At 35.9% G+C, this 19,101-nt stretch overlaps 1 protein-coding gene across 1 annotated transcript; it reads right to left on the bottom strand.

Annotated features, from left to right (window-relative positions):
• Positions 1-513: 513 nt before the first annotated feature.
• On the bottom strand, positions 514-18,005 carry LOC107492689 (ferredoxin-dependent glutamate synthase, chloroplastic). Its single transcript, XM_016113740.3, has 33 exons — positions 17,556-18,005; positions 15,978-16,290; positions 14,963-15,405; positions 14,754-14,885; positions 14,358-14,456; positions 12,818-12,888; positions 11,976-12,072; positions 11,344-11,436; positions 10,403-10,548; positions 9,829-9,988; positions 9,381-9,491; positions 9,060-9,275; positions 8,040-8,197; positions 7,549-7,678; positions 7,189-7,247; positions 6,945-7,050; positions 6,497-6,593; positions 6,295-6,410; positions 6,011-6,208; positions 5,757-5,867; positions 4,458-4,697; positions 4,277-4,375; positions 4,066-4,161; positions 3,773-3,970; positions 3,611-3,685; positions 3,340-3,468; positions 3,148-3,246; positions 2,508-2,650; positions 2,324-2,417; positions 1,861-2,099; positions 1,655-1,733; positions 1,223-1,306; positions 514-1,069 (listed from the first exon to the last, which is right to left on the bottom strand). Exons 1-33 carry the CDS (start codon positions 17,838-17,840, stop codon positions 902-904), a joined length of 4,884 nt encoding a protein of 1,627 aa, XP_015969226.1. The 5' UTR covers positions 17,841-18,005; the 3' UTR covers positions 514-901.
• Positions 18,006-19,101: the final 1,096 nt, after the last annotated feature.

The raw sequence follows: 19,101 nt of genomic DNA, 5'->3' as shown, positions 1-19,101 counted from the left end.
CTATTTAGCCTCAGTCAAGTTTCCAATCCAGTTTCCAATCCGGATATAGCATTTTAAGAGGCACCAAAATTTGTCACTAAACAATTTCTTATCACACTAAATAGAATCGACTATATAGATCAGACAACAACAATAAATCCTATCATATATTATATCTATAATAGAATTATTTATACGTAAATCTCTTTTAATCACATCATAAATTGAAATTTACAACACATTTGAAAAAACATTTACAGTGCTACTGTTCAGGAAAGCTAAGTACACGCCTCGTGTAAGTAATGCAATAGAATGTGATATTTGCTACGGACTTATTACTTAAGTAGCATTTTAGTGGGTGACTAGACAGACTAGTAAGCATCAGTTTTGTAAACACTGAAGGCCTGTCCTAACCTAGTAGGATAATCCATGTCAAACCTAATTAAAAAGATGGGGGTGTAATGCAGAGTATAACAATATAGCGTGCAGAAATAATCACAAGTTGACAACTACGTGAATATGGACGCGTTTCAATAATTCACGCTAAAATAATCATTTTTCATTTGATCAGATGATAACAGCCCCAACTAATTTATTGTTACCACTCACAAAAAGTCCCAATCAGATTCGAAACAGCTGCATTTTATTTACAATTTTCTTTCTTGCAAATGCCTATACAAAAGCGCTGAAGTAGGTTAAGGCCGACGCTTCATATTGATTCATATGGGGGTGGCCTCAATGCAAATATGTTGAGAATGAAATGCAGCCACTTGGTTCCAAGGAATGATTTATGTCGTATTTTGTCACCATTTTCCAGTCTGAGTGATAGCCTCTTCGACTTCTGTACAAAGCAGGGATGCCATTGCAGCGGCTCCACAGCCCCGTGTAAATCGATGTAAGCATTGCATACATCGTTGATAATCTACGCAGACTGCAAAGAAGTGGTGACCTGCTCTGCAGAAGATGTTTCGTACTTGGGATTGGCCTCAGGGGTGTCTTCTTCGCTAGGTGGAACCAATTGCCAAAATAGTGGTAAATACTTGTCCCAGTCCTTCAGAATAACTGCACCTTTGTTGCTACCAGTTTTTTCCTTCACAAACAAGAGGTTTAAAAAATTTCATTTGTGCATATTATGATAATCAAATAATATAAAATGGATAAAATATCTGCATAAAATTTTGCCTATGTGAGAGTTGCACATGCAATGTGTAAAAATTATCGCGCATGTAAAGAAGGGGCTTACAACATGGGCTTCAATTAGACTTTTCAGCTGCATCTGCCCCACAGGTGCTGAGACTCTCTGGATTTTCACAATTTCTTTATTTACCTGTAAATAGTATACGATATAAGCATCCAGAAAAGTAAAATAGAAATTATGTTTTTACTCAAAATGTAGAAAATGCTCCCAGACCACACAGATTTAAACCAAATTATCCATTTCTTATGTCTGGGGAAGTGAGGGAATCAAAATCCATAAAACAAGAAAAGGGAATATAAACAGTCCATGCATGCACTTGTGTGATAAAAATAGAAAATTGTATCAAGATAGAATGGGATGAGCACAATTGAAATTCAACATCTGAATTGGCAGAATAAGTTGGAAGTGCGTTATATCTTTTTGTAAATGTGTGGAGAAACAATTGATTTTATCTTTAGAGAGGCCACAGGCTCAAACCTTGGGTATAAGAGTATCGTCCTCATCAAGAATGTAAGCCAACCCACCAGTCATACCAGCAGCTACATTTCTCCCCACTCTGTCAAGATAAACATGTGAAGATTCAGTTTAATTTTAGTTCAATTCCTTCAATTTGAACTACAGAGAATACAGGGCTGAGAATGAGGGGAAGAATGGTACAACTTCAATATGGAAATGTTACTCACTTTCCGAGGACAACAACACAGCCACCGGTCATGTACTCGCAGCAATGATCTCCTGTGCCTTCAACCACAGCTTCAGCAAGTGAGTTTCTCACAGCAAATCTCTCCCCAGCCTTCCCTTTAACAAAGACCTGTCCACCTGTGGCCCCATACAAGCAAGTGTTCCCCACAATAGCTGCGTCTTCGGGTTGAAACCCTGTCTTTTCAACTGGAGTGACAACCAACTCCCCTCCAGCCATGCCCTGGCAACAGCAGCTAAAAATATCAGGACACGATATGCTAAAAGTTGAGTATCTAACAAAAATGTTCAGCATAGCTACTATAAGTCTATAACACAAGCATCCATTTCGCTCACTACAATGATGAATGGGTGCAATAAACCAGGATAACTCATATTCCCAAATTAGTTATATTTCGCATAAATAATATCATCCAATCCAAGGACAGAAGAGAATAAAAATGATACCTTCCCAACATAATCATTAGCCTCTCCTATCAGACGAATGTTCATTCCAGGTGTCAAAAAGCACCCAAATGACTGTCCGGCACTTCCAGTAAATCTGGCAGCATGGAGATAAAAGATTGAACTTTGCTTTAAATATGTCCAGATTTAAGATATTAGATACCAAGCTCCAAACGAGAAATCTTACGTTATATTCAGTTGTCCAGCAAAACCAGTGTCACCATACTTCTTTGCAATGCTACCAGCTAACCGCCCACAAACAGCACGATCAACGTTGTATATGTTTATGGTCTTACTAACTACTTTCTCATTTTTTATGGCATCTGCAATCTGCACAGAAGACACTGTTACAGCGTCTACAACATTTCCCATCTCATTCCACAAGTCATTGAAAAATTTGTACGGAAAGTGAATTAGGATTTTTGTATTTTATTTTCTATTTTTTTCAGTTCAACACTTCATGCTCATAATATTGCATCTAATTAAACATTTTTTAACAAATTGAATTATTTATTAGGATAGACAAGTAATTGAAATGTTTTTTTTCTCTCTCAAATATATATAAACATTTTACAAGAGTTAAGGAATTAAGAACAATGAAATCAACATCCGAAGAAAGAGGCAAGATATAAAGCGTAAATATTGTCTTAAAAAAAATTCACAAAAATTCTCCTAACCCCATGGCCCACAATGTACCCACTCTCTTGTTGAATATTAACTGAAAAATAAATTAGAACTAGGTATACAATATACAATTTTTTTTCTCACCATCAAAATAAAATATTTTCATTACCAACACCTATAACGATAAGTGTTTATACTTTTACCTCTGGATCAGCTAGCAAGACATCATCCAGAACAGGGCCATTAGTATGAGCCTCCTGATTCCTAATTGTTGTACTGCTCCATTCAGGCAACCCCACATTCTGAAAATAAACAATCCATTACACACAAGATAGAGAAGCAGCTATTTATTTAACTGATAAAAGCAAAGAAAGGAAAAAAGTGGCAGTACATACAGAGAGGAGATAATTTAGGTCTAGATGTTGAGTTTTCACTAGAGATATGTCTCTTGGTTGCAACAACTCTGTCCGGCCAATTACATCATCTAATTTCTCATACCCAAGCTGTGCCAATATGCCTCTTACCTGGCCAAATAGTAACATTTATCAGAACCAAGAAGAGGAAAACACCACTTCATCCAAACTTCAATGGCGCATGAAATTATAATCAGTAACAACAAAGTGACATTAAGAAGAATATGGAAGTATCAACAGCAACCACAAGTACCTCCTCAGCAACATACAAAAAGTAGTTGACAAGATCACCAGGAACACCAGGAAAGCGTGCACGCAACTCTTCCCTCTGAAATGTAATGAGTAGAAGTCTCATGAGATAAAAGCGAAGAGTAATCATACCGTAAAACGTATAATCACAAATAATTTTCAAAACCTGACTGGCAACACCAACTGGACAATTATTGGTGTGGCAAATACGGGCCATAACACAACCAGTAGCAATCATTGCCACTGAACCAAATCCATATTCATCAGCACCCATTACTGCTGCCATCATGACATCAACTCCACTTCGAAATCCTCCATCAACTCTGAGAATTACCCTTTCCCTGAGTCCATTTTCAATGAGTGTCTGAAAATAGAGCAGTCCACAAGAAAACATTTCATAACTTTCAATAATAGAGAATCACAAATTGATATTGCACAGTTCCATGATTCAATTGTAACCTGGTGAGATTCTGTAAGACCAAGTTCCCAAGGACCGCCAGCATGCTTGATGGAACTTATAGGGCTTGCTCCTGTTCCACCATCATGCCCTGAAATCTGCAAGTCAATCACTTCATCATACACTATACTCCAAAAAGAATGACAAATAAATATATAAGAATGTGTGTTGATGTGGATCATAAATTAATAAATGAAAGGTCACAGTAGATACCTGGATAATATCGGCATTGCCCTTGGCGACCCCAGATGCAACAGTACCAATTCCAGCTTCCGCCACCAGTTTTACAGAAACCTTGGCCTTAGGATTCACCTGTTCACCCAAATTATGATGGAAATTTGTGCTCAAGAAATACATGATTTTAGCAAGTAAATAAAACATACACAGGAGTTACCTGATGAAGATCAAAGATCAACTGAGCAAGGTCCTCAATAGAATAAATGTCATGATGAGGAGGTGGAGAGATAAGCGGAACCCCTGGTTTGGAATTTCTCAACCTAGCAATATACATGCTAACTTTTTTCCCGGGCAATTGTCCACCTTCCCCAGGCTTTGCACCTTGGGCAATCTTAATTTCTAATTGATCAGCATTTGCCAAGAATGTTGGGGTAACACCAAACCTTCCTGAAGCAACCTGAAGAGAATGCAATATATTTTAGCATATAACTACTCCCTGCCACAATGTCTGGACAAATAGAATTGTTAGCTGACCAATGTTAGATTATATACATCCTACACCAAGATGATTGCCGGTTATGGAAATTAAACTTGCACTCTTGAACTAAAAACTAACTAGGGACACGAATGTAGAGCAAAATGAATATTTATTTAGTATATCAATGATATATCACACTTCTAAGATCATGATTTATGTCCCATATGACCTACAACCAACTAAAATATTATCTCAGTAAAGGTTCCTTCAAGCATCTGGACTCTTATGATATAATGCCACAGGAAGGTCATCACATGTTGGTAGCATCAGAATGTCTAGTCCTTCTAGAATAACCCAAATTATTTGCAATTCTTAAGTTTGAAACATTTACCTTCTCATCTCCGAAGGATATTGAAACAATTGCTTAAGTTTTACAGTGGAGAAGAGAAGACTACCCTCTTATTGTGATGATCTTTTCCTTTTCTTGCATTTTTCTCCCTGGAGGCTAATATCCACAAGTAACAATTTTATTTTTTTAATTCTAGGATCTGGTAAGTATGGATGGCAGAAAGAGGAGCAATTAGTTATAGTTATAGTTTCGTTTTGAGTTTTCTTTTGAAGAAGGGGAGCCTAGAGAAACTCAGATTGAGTCGTGTGACCTCAAGATCACATATTTAAGCTGTGGAATTATCCAATGATGCTTGCGTTAGGTTAGGTTGCCTACACGGCAAAGTTTGCACTACCTCATGACCAACAAATTACACTCATAAAATTGCAAGGCACCATCTGAGCAAATCAGATCACAATTTTTAATTTGGTCCATTTAATCCAAACGTTCTTGGGAAGATCTAAACTTTCAGTATTTTGTAAATTGCTTATGGTTAATAGGTATTCTGACCAAAGATAGAAAACAGCCTATGGATCAAAATAATCTATCCGAAGAATTTTCTGACATCCAAAATAAATAGCACTTTACTTTATGTCCTCCATTGACATAGTTAACGAAGGTATTTTTTTGAAAATTTTCAGAACAATGACCTGCTTGATAGCACTGGTAGCAGTATCCCCATTCTGAAGACCTTTAAGATGTGGAAGAGTTGGAGAGTAACCATCGACAACATCTGTAAGTGGTTTCCAGCGAATAGGATCCTGAATGCAATATATGGAAATATCAAATTGTAGTGCAAGTCAATAAGATTTTATGGACGTAAACAAGAGAAAATTTAGTTTCTTTATATTCCATATGAATCCATATATATAAAACTGGTTTTATTGGAAGCAAATTGTATTACCTCACCACCTTCCCCTGAATTTGATTTTCCACCTAATCTATTCATTGCAATTGCAATTGCTTCATGAGTTTCTCTTGAAATAGCTCCAAGAGACATCCCACCAGTGCAGAACCGTTGCACAATAGCTGAAGCAGGTTCAACCTTCCCTACAGGTATTGGAGCACGATCACTTTTGAACTCAAGAAGATCACGAAGAACCTGCAATAAAAAACAGAGATCTAAAATAACATTTTGGGTAATAAAAATGCAAGATAAAGGCAGAAACTAGGATCTTTAAGACTCACATTCACAGGTCGGTTAGCCAAATGCTGCTGATAAACTGAAAAGGCACTTTGACTTCTTTGACGAACAGCTTTGTGGAGCAACTTTGACATCTCTGGGTTATTTGCATGATACTCCCCTTCAAAAATATATATCATAGTCAGTCATTTTTTATGTATCCAAAATAATCACTTAAATACACTTTCATTGATCAGTAAAGCATACCTCCCGGTCTGAACTGAATAAATCCAAAATTTTCCAATCTTTTGGCCGTATCTTCAGAAAATGCCTTCACCCAGAAAGACAAAGTCTCTCTCGCTAACTGCACCAAAAAAGAGAGAGAGAGAGAGAGAGAGAGGAATGTCTCATTATGATATGAGTGATATATGTAATAATGTAAATTTAGCACATATGCAACAGGATGAATTAATACCCTGTAGAAGAATACAATTGACACTATTTATGCAGCAGAAATATGTATAATTTCACCTAATGTTGGTAATTGAAAATTTCTTTTTTGCTCAAAGATGGGAGTGTAATTTTCTAATGTACAGGATTAGTAAACCACGTTAGCGTGTAATGCTCAATGTAATAGTTGTTAAATCTGCAAATAAATATTTACAAGCATGATATGCATTTTATTCATAAGATACAGTTCTGTATTCTTCCTGACCTCATCAAAAGTTAATCCCCCAATTTTTGACATACTTCCTCTGAATGCAAGATCGACAACTTCCTTTCCTAATCCATAGATTTCAAAAATCTGTGCACCGCAGTAACTGCATACATGGAAGTAATTAACAAATTGACTTGTCACAAAAAGCATAAGCATGACAGCCTTAAGGAAGGAAAAGAATCAAAACACAAGAAATACTATTTTCTTTTGACCCTTCAGCCCTTTAACATAAATCACATACCTTGAAAGCAATGAGATCCCCATTTTGGAAAGGATTTTAAGAAGACCCGCTTTTACAGCCTAAAATTCATACAAATGCAAGATAATTTGCTATCAGAGATCACATTCTTTTATTAAAACTAATTAACAGAAAGAAGGAAATGTCACCATGAAGCAGAACAAAATTTCTTCTCTTAAACATCAAGGTTAGAATTTTGATATTCTTGTTTTTTGAGACTCATTATGTTAGCAGCCTTGACTGGCTAATGACAATTGTACTATACTGACCTAGATTATTGGTATATATAAGTGTATTAAGACAATGTTGTATCAACCCACATCATATCTTAAGTAGTCTATCAGTTTGAAGATGATCACTAACCTTGGTGTAATTGTTCTGGGCCTGCTCAATTGAGACAGTAGGCATCTTTCCATTCCTCATCAGGTTTACAGTTTTGTTACTCAAACGCCACTGTCGACATGTCTCCAATGCCAAGTATGGACAGACAGCACTAAAAAATGAAATTTAAAACATCATGAAGTGCTCAATAAGATAGAGGCAAGCGAAATGGTTCACAGTTTCCACTGCTCCCAACAACTCACGCAAGGTGGACCTATCTATAGTCACACCAGCAAACAGTGGTTCATGGGAAAACCAAAAACTCAGTTTTGTTCCAGTTTAAATGAGAATTGGCTTCTTGACAAGGGTGAGAATACAACTGTGTTATAGTTGGCAAACTAATAAGCTAAGACAAAAAATGAAAAATAGATAATAGAACACTAGTCCAATTTAAGATAAAAAAAAAAAAAAACAATATGGAAACAAGAGACTTAAAAATCATCAAAAAAGCTTCAGTGGAGACAGTAAACAACCTTGCACCATATCCTATTAAGCACGCAAACTGATGAGTGCTAAAGCACTGAGCAGTGTCTGCTACAATTGAAGCTGACATCCGCAGGCCATTTTGGATTAGATGCTGATGAACTGTCCCAACAGCAAGAAGTATTGGAATTGCAGGATGTGTTGGTTCCTGGGGTTAAACAAAGACAAAAGAGGGGGAATGCATCATGACAAATTAGACAGGAAAAAAAGATTAAAAAAAGGATCATTGACAATTATTGATAGCTATTCACAAAAATTCTTCACTGTTATTATAAATGCAAAATTTAGAAATAATATTGTATTTATTGATACCATAATATAATATTCAGTTCCCTTCATTGTCTCAAGTAAAACTTCATTTTCCAAAGTCAAATTACTGTTCAACTTTTTAAGCAGAGGGGAGTTACAGAAAAGGGAGATCACTTGAAATATTTTCCTGTGATTAATCTCTCAGGTTTTGGCCAAAGTATAAAAGCAGAAGTTGGGGCACTGTACTTCATTTTCTCCATATGGTGTCTTTTATTGGAGAGAGATTCTCAAATTTTTACAGGAAGATATGTGTCACTAGATTTACTTCCAACCAGTCTTAAGTTCAGCACATGGTTATTTTTCCAGGAGTGTCTTTGGTAAAACAAGTAGTTACAGAAATTATTGGGTTGAGCCTATTTATACCATCACAATTAAGATCTCCAGAGTGCTTCTTAGACAATACACTTCTATCAATTTACATAAGACTGGGTTATTCATTCATTCAACAGATTTAAATTGAAAATTAAATTAAGATTTCTAGAAAGACAACCAACTGATAGTATTGTAACCAGAAGCAGACAAAGTCTCCAAACACTAAGAAATAAGGACTATCTATTATTGATGCAGACAAAAGTGTATCGCATTTAAGGATTATCTAATAAAAAATGACTCAAATCATCACTTCAATCCATCCTTAAGCACTATGATATTGATATATCCAATTAGGTAGAAGCATAAAAACACTATTAGATGGTCTTTACCAGTGAATCTGAGCGGTCTGAAAGAATTAGCAACTGGGAACCATTTCTAACAGCTTCATCTGCAGCTTCACAAAGCTTATTTAATGCTTTCTCCATGGAACCATCAATCCCCTTACTTATATCAAAAAATACGGGCAATACATGTGGTTTTAAGTGGGCATCTTTTTGTAACAGCTCAAGATCTCCTTCATTCAGTACAGGGCTAGACAATGTAACCTGCTCCAGATAATACAATCAAGCTTGTGGACAACAAAGAGCAACAGAATCATAGAAGTTACTAGAGAAAAGAACAAAAAAATTATCAAAGGTATGTTAAGATACCTGAGAAGCATTCTGTGGTCCAACTTCCAAAATATTCCCTCGCTTCCCTATATTGACTTCAAGAGACATAACCAATCCTTCTCGAAGTGGATCAATAGCAGGATTTGTAACCTGTACTCCAGAATATATAATAAAAGTATAAAACAGGTGGTAGAAGACAGAAATAAATTTAGAATATTCATAAAAAGATATGTCATATTTAACAACGAAATAAACCATATAAGATAAAGACAACAGACAGATATATAGAATCTAAAAAGTGACATACAGTAATTACCAAGGCAAACAGCACAGTCAATTATGCCATGACATCGCACAATATGTAAAACATGGTCACAGACATAATTATAGGAGTGACTTGGCAGTTGATACTATGATAGCAAAATTAAGTCACAGGTAACAAATAGGTTACATTTTGAACAAGTTATTAGAAAGAAACTTAGCTGACCTGTGCAAACCGTTGCTTAAAATAATCAAAAAGCATGTGAGGCTTCTGAGACAATGCAGCCAATGGAATATCATCTCCCATGCAAAATGTGGGCTCCTTTCCTTGAGCAGCCATGGATTCGATCACCATCTGGACATCTTCACTAGAGTACCCAAATGCCCTGCTCCCACCAAACAGAGGTTTAGTAAGAACTACACAAGATGTTATATTGTATGCTGCAATCAAAGAAAAATATAACTGAACAACAAGATATAGAACATTAACTTATAGTTTAGATATGGTTACAAGATATTTGTTAAAGCAGGAGACACTATACACATGAAGGTACTTTTCCCACTTCATAGAGAACAATATTTTACCCCCCAAAAGAAAACATTTCATCTTTTACAATTGCAAAAATTCATCTTAAACCAGTATTCCTAATCCTCATAAAAATCAAGCTAGCAAATGAAGCTCTAAATACAGTGATAGCAGCATGTAAAACAATAATTTATGATTTATTACAACACCACTTTGAAACAACTTCCATCATCAAGGATAAATATTTTAGGAAAAAGCTACATAAAACTCTCACTGTTGGTGTCTTAATATTGCATCATTGTCCATCATAGCTGCTGAAAGGAAGTTCACAGGCTTCAAAGGCCGCATATTTTCCTTAATCCAGTTCCCGTATGGGTTTGATAAGGCTACTCGCTTTTTAACCTCTGTATTCTCATACACCTGCCGTATAAAGTATTTGGCATGTAAAATAATCACGCAGGATATTATACATTGTTGCTTTTGATAGGCATTTATTGAAAATGGAAGGTGAGTAGAGAAAAAACAAACATGTAGGCACTCTTGCATCAGCAACCACAATTTTAACAATAGAATCAATCAGATCATAACTGCCACCACATATTGTTACAAGGAAACACCAAGTGACATGGATTGCTTATTAGTTAATCAAACACATTTTATGATACATGTTAAATATAAAAACTACTGATGAGGCTTCACTTAACAGCCTAAGAGTTTGAAAGATATGGTTATGGATATGGTATTAGTATTATATCCTCAACTTCCAAGTCCAATCCTAATTGAACCCACTTTTCTGCGTAAAATAGTTAAATTTTTCACACATGGTATGTACACGTCTAGCTCAAAGGGCTCACCAGTGTGGTGACTTGTTAGATATAGAACCTATTTAATAACTATGTTAGTTCACCTAACAGCTTTAGTTTTGGGACTGGTGAATGTTGACAAATAAGAACCTAATATGACAGAATGGTGAATTCCAAAACTCTCATATGTTTCCAACAGGATCATTTATACTCTCCAATCATATTATATAACTCTTAACCATGTTGAGCTTTTATTAATTATTCTCTGACTCTTCTTGTAAAGTAAGTTACATAATTTCAGCAACAATAAAAAAGGGGAAAAAGGAAAGAGCAAAGCAATGTGGTTACAGCCACTAGAAGAAATATGCTTATTTCAATTATCCCAAAAACAAGAAAATGTTTCAGTGCAAACCTGACCACCATTCAAATCAACTGTTATCATCATGCCTGGACCTAATCGGCCTTTCAAGATAACCTTCGAATCATCCACCGGTACCACACCAACCTAGAAGAGAATGAGACAAGCCATAAAATCTTCAATGATGTCTTGAATCCAATAATTGAAAGTCATGAACCAGAATCAATGCATGTGGAACTACTTATCATTACTGCATATAAGTATTAAGGATAATAATAACTTTATAAAATGTGTTTTAAAAAGAACAAAAACTCTGAAGGGAAAATAAGTTATTTACAAGTGAAACCATTGAAGGAAAATAAGTTATTTACAAGTGAAACCATCCAAGGAAAGGAAAGCAAGACCCACATACATGGGAAAGAACAGACAAATGATCAGAAATACAATATTTGTAATCCTACCCTTTATTTTGCATTTATGTGTGAAATCAGTCTTTGTTTAACATAACTTTTGTTACTTATTTAATAAACAGACTTTAAGCAAATAATCAAAATCATGATATTGAGAAGCAAAAAAATAAAAAGGACATAATAATCAATTATTTTTCTGTACCCAAGATACAGAAGCTCTGATCATACAACATCAATAAAAAATATAATCCAATGAATGGAAATTAGGGAATTCACCTCAGAGGCCACATAGACCATATTGTCTGATGTTCGCCAATACCGAGCAGGTCGGAGTCCATTACGGTCAAGACATGCACCAACAGTTTTTCCATCACTGTGCAACAACAATTGGCCAACAGACAATCAGGAAAGAAAAAAAAAGGAGGGGGGAGGAGACTAATTCATACTATTTACAGTTTACAAAGATTAAATTCAAATTAACTGGGAAATTTTGTCTAAATAATGCACAAAGCTAATATTTGCATGATGAAATAAAATTGCAACACAAAAAAAAAATACTTTAAACAAACTTCCCCTATATTTATTATCCTCCTAGCAAGCCCTTCAGATTCCTACTCTAGCCAACAAAGGTTAAGCTAGAACCTCCTCACTTGTACTTTTAGTGTCAAATGACTAAGCTTCAATGAATAATGCTACTCTCAATTGCTTTAAAGTCAGGTCCCATAAATAAGGATGGAGTAAGATACTAACAAGGTAATCATGTTCTGGATTATTTAGGGCCCGTTTGGGAAGCTTCAAAAGTAACTTTTTTGAGTTTTTGACTTATGAAAAGTAATAGTATTAATAGTATTAATGTTTGGTGCAATTTTCAAAACCAAATTGCAACTTTCTAAGAAGCTATTTAGGAGCTTATAGAGAAGTTAAAAAAAATGACTTCTCTCATAATACTACTACTTTTTATCACATTTCTATAAAATAAGTACTTTTAGAACTAAAAATTCAAACACAAAATAACTTATTTATAAATTACTTTTAATATAATCATTTATTATTTAAGCTATTTTTTCAAAAGTAACTTAATTAAGTTGTTTACCCAAACTTGGCCTTAGCCTTTTTACCTGAATAAAAGCAAGGCTGGTCCATCCCAAGCTTCCATCTGACCCTTGTAGTAGTCATAGAAGTCAACCACCTAGGAAGTGAAGACAGAATTAAGGGACCTTTAATGCATAATTCAAGAGAATGGATTCCGAGGATTGTTAGAAATAATCAAGAAGATGCAACAGACAAGAATTTGCAGTTTTGTGAATCAAGCTTGGAAAATGAGTATTGAAAGCATTCATCTTAAAGTGGGTGGGGGCTTACAGCCAGTCAGCCACTCCAGAAAATCTACTCAGTTATTTACTCTTTTTTTTCTTTTTCTTTTTCCCCCCTTTCTCAGCATCCACTTGTAACTTAAGCTCACGTTACATCGGCAGAAATTCTATTTAACACTGCTTTGACTTTTGTAATCATACTCATTGTCCAAGCCTATACTCATCATCTTCATTCAACTAGTTCGCTAGTTCCAGCTAAATGTTGATAAACATGAGGAAAATCAAGATATTCTGTTTAATCTGAAGTAGAAAAGTAAATTATTATTGTCAAAACATAATGGAAATATCACAAAGAACTGAATGGATAAGAGATAACACAAAAAAGGAATGACCATTTCAAAACCTAGGTGCCTTTCAAATTTATAAATTTAGATTTAACTAAGAATGATATGGTCTTTCGTTTCTTTTCTTATTAAAAAATAAAAAAATGACTAAAGGAGACCAAGGGGTAAAATCTATTTAAACTAGTAATCTTCCCAAAATATGAGAGCAAGGAAAAAGGATGAATTCAACTTTAGATCAAGTTGAATTTGGTTGTCAGAAAACCATATTTCAATTGCCTATCAATGCCTTTCATTCCATAAATGGTTACAGTTTCAAACTACTTCACTATGTTGATACGGAACAATTCTATCAAAAGGCTAAAGAAGGTGGAAACTCAGGTGCAGTCGACTTCACGTGAAGTTGATACCTGAGAGCCGTTAGATGATTTGACTAAATTTTCATCTAACGGCTCTCAGATATCAACTTCACGTGAAGTCGACTTCACCTGAGTTTTCACCCTAAAAGAAACATTACCCTAAAATGTACACATCAGACACATTGTCCCCGATTTTATGATTGACTCATGAGTTATACCAACAACACTCCAGTTAATAGCTATATTGAGACTTCAATAAAAGTAAACACAAAATATATACCAAACACTTGGATCAGTCCTCCATTCCACTGAGAGTTCCTATCACCAGGTCATCCATCCCCCATTCCCCCAAGCAATCCCATTCCACTATTCTCTTTAGTGAAAACCACTTTTTTTGAGTTAAAAGGAACACAATCTTTTAATGTGCCAATCAAACAGGGTTGTTCCCCACTGTGGATAAACAAAGAATCTCTCTGCAAAGTTTTGTTACAATTTGAGAAATAATAGAAACAATCACAAGTATGACATGCAAATGATAGGACAGATAGAGCATACAAAATGAGAATTTATAACATAAAACGGCAATGTGGATACCACAAGCACTTGAAGATAAAATGTCAGTTGTTAAAGAAAAAGACACATTACCTCAGGGTATTTGATTGACAGTGTTGGATGATTTTTGTAAGCCTCGGGAACAAGAATCATCATAGCTTCCTCAGGACTGCGACCACTTCTTATTAATAACTGAACCATAGAAGACCATTCAAATTAAGATATAAAAATGACCATAGTTTCTTGTGTTCAATTGACAAAGAAAGGAATAAACGAAAAACAACAGTTAAACAAAGGAGGATAAGGAATCATCCAAGAGGAGGAAAAAAGGACAGGACAAAAGAAGAGTAGCCTAGAAGATCCCATTCACCATTCCCTATGTACTTTCTCAAAAGAAACCCTCCCCCCTTTTCTCTGCAAACATATCATGAGTGACAGCCACATGGAATTTACATAACTAATAACTTAATTTGTCAGTAATTGACATACTTCTGCAGCACTGTCAAGATTTGCCGAGTCTGATGCCTTTGGATTTCCAAATGGACGAATTTCATTTTCACGATCTCGCCATACAGGCGACTTTAACGATGTCTCTCTTGATTGCATCCAGTTCAAATTCCCCTGCACAAATATTTGGTCATTTCATACATTGAAATAAATTAAAATTTCTTGGAAAGAACATGCCAATGAAACTCAACCTGTATGGTATTGATCTCTCCATTGTGACCAAGAAGCCGCATTGGTTGTGCAAGTGGCCATCTGGGACTGGTATTTGTACTATATCTTCGATGATAAATGGCAAAGGGGGACTTGTAAAGATCATTTTGAAGGTCAGAATAAAATAACCCAAGAACTTCTGAGCGAAGCATCCCCTTGTAAACTATTGTTTGATTGGATAAAGAACAGAAATAAGTCTCACTTCCCCAAGTTTCTGAGCTTACTGCTTTTTCAATCAATTTCCGACAGATGTACAGTTCTCGTTCAATGTCATCAACATTTTCTTCTTTCACAATCTTAACAAATACCTGCTGTATGTTGGGCATGGTCTCCTTCGCATAATAACCTACCACAGAACTATTTACAGGGACAGGCCTCCACCCAAGCACCTCAAGACCTTCTTGCCGAAAAATATTTACAATAACTACAGAAGATTTTTTAGAAATGCAAGTCAGAACACCACTATATTAAAATTGCTGATTTACAGTGCAAAATTCAGTTTGAGACAGTTGAGAGAATGTTAAGCAATAGATCATTTTTGACCAATTACTATGCACAAGAATATTTATGAAGAAAAAATATTAACATTACACAATTAACATTACATTACATTGAGCTCCATATTTTATCTAAACAAATAGTTTCTCTTTGATGCCTTATCTAAAACAATCGCATCTTGACGCAAGCCTTAAAGATTCAACATAACCTTACATAGGTTTTTTTGCACATCCCTCCTCTTTACTATTGTTATTATTGTTTTATCTAAGCAGATTCTACATACCGCACATCTACAAAGATTGGTGTATTGCTGCTGATAACTATGCAAAGCTACAAAACTGTATAGGAAATAAAGAATGACTGACTCCCTTGCCCTTGATTAGAGATTCAACAAGTATCACGAATGTATTCACAAGTAGTTATACACGCAAATCTTAGTGAAGCCCAAAAAACAAAAACGGACATCAATGGATGACACCAAAGTAACATTATTATTACCTTTCTTGGCCTCATTCAGAAGTTCAACTTCTTTGGGTAGGAAAACCATTCCAACACCAGTGTGCAACTTATCAAAGGAAGCAATCCCTTGCTTATCTGCCCAATTGTCAAATAGATCCCATGGAATTGAAGTCATCAGCCCTGATCCATCACCAGAGTCATTATCTGCCCCACAGCCACCACGATGTTCCATACAGCCCAAAGCATTTAGAGCATCCTTTACAATATCATGTGATGCTTTATTTTCCAAATTGGCAATGAATCCAACACCACAGGCTCCTCTTTCTGATATTATGTCCTCCAAGTTTGCAACCTGGCCAACAATTGACTAGAATCCCTCAGCATATTGTCATGTAATGCACATGCCACAATGAACAGAAGGCAAGCCTGCCAAGTGCCAGAAATTGAGAAACAACTATCCACGATAGTCCGAACCCTTTAAATTTACAGCAATTAGTAAGGATACATCTGTACCCACGATTGAGAATTTGTCAATCTATAATCTATATTTCTTTCTTCTTATGCAAGACTGCTAATTAAGATTTGAAATACAAAAAGAAACATTCTCTATAATACAAGTTATATCCAACTTATTCAAGGTCCTCTCAGTTAGATTGAATTTTTCATTCCCAACACCATTTCAGGGCAACATAATCTGATAGCTAATGAGGTGAAAGACAAGCTTCGGCATTAGATGGATAAACTAGAATTCTACTTGTCTCTTAACTGCTAACTTTTTTACTGGGTAGCCATGACCCAAAGCACAGTTCCTCGACCATTCATGTTCCAGTTGTTTCCTTTACACAGGTGCTTATCTTTTATTAGCAAGTGCATTTTAGAATTTTAGTTGGCTCAACAATGAGGTTTGAGGTCTACTTTAATTTCCTGGTGCTATTCTCCTAATATCCTCTCAGAACAAAACAGAGACAACGATGCAAATTTCTTTTCAATGATAAGTTCTTTGAAGCTTTTGGGCGAAAACATGAAAGCCAACCACGTTAATAGCCATTTGGCAGGCTTGAATGTGAATGTTCACTTAATTTCCTTCAAAACCTCTCTAATTAGTAGTCAAGTTCTACTGTGTCCCCTCACCTACTACAAGGCTCCCTCTCACTCTCCCTTGCCTAAACACAAGCGAGATCAGATCAAGGAAATTCGACGTGCTGTGGCAGTACATCAATACTAGCAACAGTGTTGTTACTGTGGTAATATGTTCTGCCGCATCGCAACAATAATTTCTACTACATCAACTACATCATCCAGCAAATTTTAGCTATGACTGTACGGACAGCATTTTCTTTCAATTTTTGTTCGCCATTGCAGGGAAGTTACAGTCTCTGGTTTGCTCTCATCGCTCCCTCCCCTAACTGACAAAAATTTCTTCCTCGTTTGGATAGCCGTTCTGTTTTTTAATCATAACGTATATCAATTTTCCATTGAGCCGTTAACGTAACTAAGTAACTAACACTAACGATTTCGAGAGAGAGAGTTTACTCCAGTTAATAAAAGCTAAAAAAAATAAAAAAAAAAGAAAGAAAATTTGCTGTGCTCCTGAAGAAGTGATCACCGAAATCGGACCTGTGGTTTGACATCGGAAGGTTGAGAATGGCGAACTCCGCTGCTACTCTTGTCACTGCTGCATCGGTCGAGTTCGAGAACAGCTCTGACAGCAGAACGACGACGTAGCGGCGCAGCCGGTGTAGAAGGGAAAGCAGAGAGGCGGCGGCGGCGACGCGCTGACGTGTTGGAGCCGAGAGTGGCGAACTGGAGTAGAAGACGCGAGTCGGTTCCGGCAGCTAAGATCGAGGACGGTAACGGCTCTCGGTGCAGCTGAGAAACAGAAGGCACCGAGTGCAGCGCCATAATAATAATAATAACGAAAAACTAACAGAGCAGCAGAGAGAGTGAAAGAGAAGAAGAGTGTGTTTGTGGAGAAATGGAAATGTGTGAGTGAGAATGAGGATAAAAGGAAGAAGAGGGAGAGGTTAGGAAGCGTTCTCTGCAACTCTCAGATAGTATTCACCACTCGCTCATGACTCGCTCACTATTTCTTTTTCTTTTCTATTTTTTCTATTTTCTGGATTTTTGTTTGGTAATGTGGTGAGAGTGACGTGTGGGTGTGTTGTTGCGGTTTGATGTGTGAACTGTGAATGAATCTGCACCCACCACACTTCACCACACCACTCTTACTCGCTTTTTTGTTTTTGTGTTGACCCTTACCCACTCACGGGGTTTTGTCACCCTGCCTCGCGCCTCCACGCTCCTCACCCTGTGTCGCTCCCTTCTTTTTTTTCCAGTATAATTGGAGAAACCAACTGGCTCAGGAGTCAGGTCTTGGATCAGGATCACCTTCACGCACCACACACCTTTTATTTATTTGTTGTCGTCTTTTATCACCAGAGATAATTACTGTGCATCCAAATATCCAATCTACGCCTTACTTGGTAATAATTAAATTAGAAATGTTATGTATTCAATACGAAACAATATTAACTTCCTATATTCTCCAATAAAAATACGAGTTAATCTTACTTGTATTACAAAAGAAGATATTTGAATTTTTAAGTTTCAATACACCTGCGAGTTTAGGTTAGAAAATATTTTCTTTCTTTTTCCTCGGAATGTGATGGCATATTATGGCATAAACTTTAATAAGTCCAGATAATATTCATGCATGGAAATATGGAATAGAATAATAAATTAAATTGCATAAGTAGGAATTGATCACATCAGGGGAGTGCTGGAAGCAGTACGGTAGGAGCGGGTACACCTGATTGCTGCTCTACCCTCCAACCGTTTATTAATTCAACCATAGAATCTCTGTCGATCACGTATTTACTTTTTGATTCCTTGATTAGATATTCATCTTTATCAGCTATATATACGGCTCTTATAAGTTATAATGGCCGTACCATATTCATATTTATCAAGGAGAAAAGCTCAACGACCAACGTTGATTTCAATTTTGGTGTGAATCTAAAAATAATTTAATAATGTATTTTTAATTTATACCTTTAAATATTATTAATTAATTATTAATAAAAATAATAAATTCTACTAATTATTTAATATTTTTCTTTATCAAATGTAAGATTGACTGATAATTTATTTTAGCTTTCTTGCT

The sequence above is a fragment of the Arachis duranensis genome, chromosome 6, assembly GCF_000817695.3.
Source record: "Arachis duranensis cultivar V14167 chromosome 6, aradu.V14167.gnm2.J7QH, whole genome shotgun sequence".
Lineage (NCBI taxonomy): Eukaryota > Viridiplantae > Streptophyta > Magnoliopsida > Fabales > Fabaceae > Arachis > Arachis duranensis.
The sequence above is the reverse complement of the archived record's forward strand: the minus strand, read 5'-3'. Positions and strand labels throughout refer to the sequence as shown.

Coding starts and splice junctions, on each gene's coding strand:
- LOC107492689 (XM_016113740.3), bottom strand. CDS start 17,840: ATGGCGCTGCACTCGGTGCCTTCTGTTTCTCAGCTGCACCGAGAGCCG. Junction 10,549..11,343: donor TTGATTTGAATGGTGGTCAG/GTTTGCACTGAA, acceptor TTTATACGGCAG/GTGTATGAGAATACAGAGGT. Junction 6,209..6,294: donor TGGCTAACCGACCTGTGAAT/GTGAGTCTTAAA, acceptor TTTTTATTGCAG/GTTCTTCGTGATCTTCTTGA.